We start from the raw sequence: 4702 nt of genomic DNA on the forward strand, positions 1-4702 counted from the left end.
AACGTGACTAAAGAAAATAAAAAATTTATCTTTCAAAGTCTATTATGAAACTGAAAATACAAGGATAAAATCGTTAACAGAAACTTCGCAAATACGGTAACTTCAAAACCAATCAATAGATGGCGTTACTAACATGAAATTCCCTTACAAAACCCCCCATTAAGCCTTTTATATATAAAAGGTAAATAACATGGAATTTCATAGAAAATACAAAATACCTTAACCTCTACTCAACAAATCAGCAAATATATTATTGGTACCCTTTACATGAACAACAGAGAAAGAATAAACTTGTAATGCCAAAGACCAACGCATTAGTCTATCATTACTAGACTTTGAAGTCTCTAAATACACGAGTGGCTTATGATCACTTTCCAAGAGGAATTTTCTCCCCATTAAGTAGTACTCAAACTTCTTTATTCCCCATACTATGGCCAAGCATTCTCGCTCGATAGCTGCATATCAAGTCTCGGGGGGAAGAAGTTTCTTGCTTGCGAATGCTACTGGATAAGGTTCACCGTCTATATACTGCAGCAAAACTGCTCCTAGACCTGTAGACGATACATCCGTTCTTAAACAGAAAAGGTTATTTAGATCAGGCACCTGAAGAATCGGAGGAGAAGTTAAACAAGATTTCAGTTCATTAAATTTGTACAATGCATCTTCATCAAAATTAAATTTTTCTGAACTACCCTTCTTCAAAAACTTCGTAAGATGAATTAGTTTATCTGACAAATTTTGAATAAATCTACCATATAATTTTACAGATCCAATAAAGCTTCGTAACTGTTTCTTGGTAGTGGGAGCAGGAATATCCAAAATAGCTTTAATTTTATCCTGTTGAGGAAAAATACCCCTTTTGTTGATTACATATCCTAAATATTGTATATCTTCATAGCCGAGGAAACACTTTCCTGGTTTAGTAGTTAATCCCGTTTCTTGCAGTCGCAATATGACTTTTCCCAAATCTGCCATATGAATTTTCCAGTCTTTGGATAAAATAAAGATATCAAAATAGCAAACTACGAAAGAAACCCCTTTCAATACTTGCCTCATTAATCTAATATACGTCGCACAAGCTGTGCTAAGGCCAAAAGGTAATCTTACATATTGCATTAGTCCAAGATTAGTTGAAAAGGCTGTATACTTGCGACTTTCTGGTGTTAGAGGAATCTGATGATATGCCTTGCAGATATCAAGTTCTGTAATATACATAAAATCTGCAAACTTATGAAGATCTTGCTCAAAGCTTGGCATGGGCTCACAATCAAAATCTGTAATTGCATTTAAAGTTCTAAAATCAACAACCAATCTGTAGTTACCTTCTTTCTTTTTGACGAGCAATGCAGGAGATGAATAATTAGAAGACGATTGCTCTATTATTCCAAGATCAAGCAAACTTTGTACTTCGTCATCGAAATCCTTAGTTAAATGAGCTGGGATTGGATAATTTTTACGAACAAAGGGTTCAGTAGTCTTAATCTTAATATTATGCTCTTGTAAAGAAGTTTTACCTGGTTTATCTGAAAATACATGTTTGTACTTCTGACATAAGTTACGTAGATTATCTTTCTGTACATCTGAAAGATTAGGGTTTATGTTGCATGTACTCTGATTGGTATCCACAGTTTCAATTTTCAGGTAATCATCCTCATCAGCATTAATAACAGCAACTTTGTTAACATTAACAGTGTTTATCATTCCAGTCATATCTTCATCTGCTACATGTAACATATTAACATTCTCTCTACGGTAATATTTCTTCATAAGATTGATATGATACAGTCTCTTCTTACCTTCTACGTTTACCCAGTAGTCAACTGGACCATGCTTATCAATTATCTTGTATGGACCTCTCCATGAGAACTGCAATTTACCTTGTTTTTCTGGAATAAGCAAAAGTACTTCATCATCAGCTTTAAATCGGCGCTTACTACTCTTCAAATCAAAATAAGACTTATATGTATTGGAAGATATATTCATGTTTTGAACAATCAAATCAGAAACATCAGACAACTTTTCACGTAGTTCCAAAACAAAAGAATAAAGATCAGTTTCCCCTGCCGACATATCCGAATTTGTCCATAGTTCCTTCAATGTTGTCAAGGGACCTCTCACTTGACGGCCATATAAAATCTCAAATGGTGAGAAACCTGTTGTATCACTTGGCATTTCCCTCATGGCGAACAGTGCTGCTGGAAGGAAACGATGCCATTGATTATGTTTTAACTCACATATTTTCTTCAATATACTCTTTAAAATCTGGTGTTGCCTTTCTATTCTTCCATTGGCAGCAGGATGATAGGGGGTACGGAAAAGAGGTTTGACTCCTAATAACTTGTGTACTTGCAACATGAGTTCTGATCGAAATTGTGGTCTTCTGTCAGAAAGAATTTCTTTCGGCACTCCCACTCTGGAAAAAATAGATATTAAGGCTTCTGCAATGTCTTCAAATGTTATGTTCTTCAAAGCGACTGCTTCCGGGAAGCTTGAAGCATAATCTACCTTAGTCAGAATATATCTATGCCCTGCTTCACTAGGAGGAGAAATCGGGCCCACCAAGTCAATAGCAACTCTATAAAATGGCGTAGAGATCACTGGTAATTTAACCATCTGAGCCTTCTTTACTTTTCCAACAAAGGAAGATTTTTGGCATACATAACAAGATTTGCAATATTTATATATGTCAGACGTCATACCCTGCCACCAGAAAATTTCATTAATCTTATTAAAGGTTTTCCTATGAGAAAAATGTCCACTTACCGGAATATCATGTGCAAGGCGCAAAACTAATTTTATGCATTTAACTGGTATAACCAACTGTTCCTTTCCCAGTAACTGAGGCTTTTTACATTTCTGTATTTTCCTGTAGAGAAGTCCATTTCTCATCACGAACTCTTACTGCAAACCATTCTTGCAACATTTGACATCTCCAGACCGACTCATTTCTCTTGCATATTTCAAAGCTTCGCAATTCTGCTGTTCTCTAAGAAAAGATTCATGATCAATGGATATATCAAATGGTTCTGGTAAAGAAAGAGGGTGTACAATATTTCTCCTTTTTACCTGTGCTCTTGTTACTGCATTTACTGCTATAGAAGAATCCGTACTTTTCATTGGGAACAAATTATGGTCCTGAACACTTGGAATATTGCCTAATAAGACAGTACAGTACTTTATTGGAGCCCGAACAGCATTAACCCAACCTGTAAAGAGATTACATTTCAAATAAATCTTGACAATAGGGAATCTGTCCTTCCTGCCCAAATAATCAATAAAGTAGAATAAGAACAATTTGTTCCAGGATCAGGAATCAAATCCTCTGATACCACTACTCCTGTATCTCTAAGTATTGTAGATACTGTAACACCATTCACTGTTCCACATACCATAGGTCCACATACTCCAGTGTTATCCAGAACTTGTCCTATCTCAAGAGAAGATTCAGATTTCTTTTTGGGTACCTTGTTAGGACAGTTTCTCGAAATATGTCCACTCTGACCACAACCGTAACATGCAATCTTACCAGGACGTGACAAATTAGTTTTCTCTGGTTTCTCACTCGCACTGATCTTGTCACTGGAACTAGATACATTTGCATTGTGCCTAAAGTACTTCTGCTCATCTTTGGGATAACATTTGTGTGCTGAAGCATATGTGTCTGCCAATGATGAATAATCTTCTGGAGTTCTAGGTTTACGCTCCTTAAGAAAAAAACCAATTTCCTTGGGTAAAGTAGACATGAACTGATCACAGACTATGTTTCTCAAATCTTCGTAGTCTTTCGTTATCCTAAGACTATTTATCCACAAGTCAAAATTTCGAAATATATTCAAATATTGTTCATATGTGCTCTTGGAATCCATTTTTGCAGTTTTAAATGCTGTCCTGTACCAGTCACTAGTCTTCTTGAATCCTTTCAAAAGAGCTTCCTTCAATGATGCATAGTCACTTGTAACATCATCTGAGAGCGACGTGTAGATATCTAATGCCTTACCTCGTAAAAGTGAAGCCAACTGAACTGACCAAGAGTTCCGCTCCCAGTTGAGAGAAACTGCTACCTTTTCAAACCTTACTATGTATGCGGTGATATCATCAGTATCACAAAATGGAAGAGGTCTAGTAGTATCCACAGCAACTGTTACATGGCTAGGGTTAGATGTTGCTCCTCTTATCTTTTGCAATAAAAGTTCATGTGCCCTCTGCTTTTCATTTTCTTCCCTCTGCTTTTCATTTTCTTCGTATTTAATCATCAAAGCCCTTTCTTCTCTTTCAGCATGTCTTCTATCACGCTCATCACTATATTTGATTTTCTTCTCTATAAAGTTCAAAAGAGCTTCATCCGAGAGTCCCATGGACAAACCTTCATCCTTCCAGAATTTATAAGACTCCATTTTAAATTATCCAGTTTTTAACCATTGCCTACAAACAACTTAATTTAAGAAACATTAAAGATACCTGTTACTCAATGACAATAAGCGGGAACTGAATTGTACTAGAAATAATTATTATGAATAAAGGACAATCACACACTTTCATTAAATAACAGTAACCATTCACCAAGCATCAAGATTCAACAATAAAGTTAATAAAAATAGATATGAAGTACAAAACAATAACTTTAAAATTGTCAAACCAGTATATCTCTAGAGTCAACTGGACTCTTACGTAACAACTATGTTACCGGACACTTGTTTCAAGA

The 4702-nt window shown here is 35.7% G+C and overlaps 1 protein-coding gene across 1 annotated transcript; it reads right to left on the bottom strand.

Moving 5' to 3' along the window:
* Window positions 1–462: 462 nt before the first annotated feature.
* Window positions 463–4355, bottom strand: LOC137657556 (uncharacterized). The gene is made up of 4 exons (XM_068391888.1): window positions 3293–4355; window positions 2903–3206; window positions 1935–2575; window positions 463–1718 (listed from the first exon to the last, which is right to left on the bottom strand). Exons 1-4 carry the CDS (start codon window positions 4353–4355, stop codon window positions 463–465), a joined length of 3264 nt encoding a protein of 1087 aa, XP_068247989.1.
* Window positions 4356–4702: the final 347 nt, after the last annotated feature.

Source organism: Palaemon carinicauda, chromosome 18 (assembly GCF_036898095.1).
Source record: "Palaemon carinicauda isolate YSFRI2023 chromosome 18, ASM3689809v2, whole genome shotgun sequence".
NCBI classification, from domain to species: domain Eukaryota; kingdom Metazoa; phylum Arthropoda; class Malacostraca; order Decapoda; family Palaemonidae; genus Palaemon; species Palaemon carinicauda.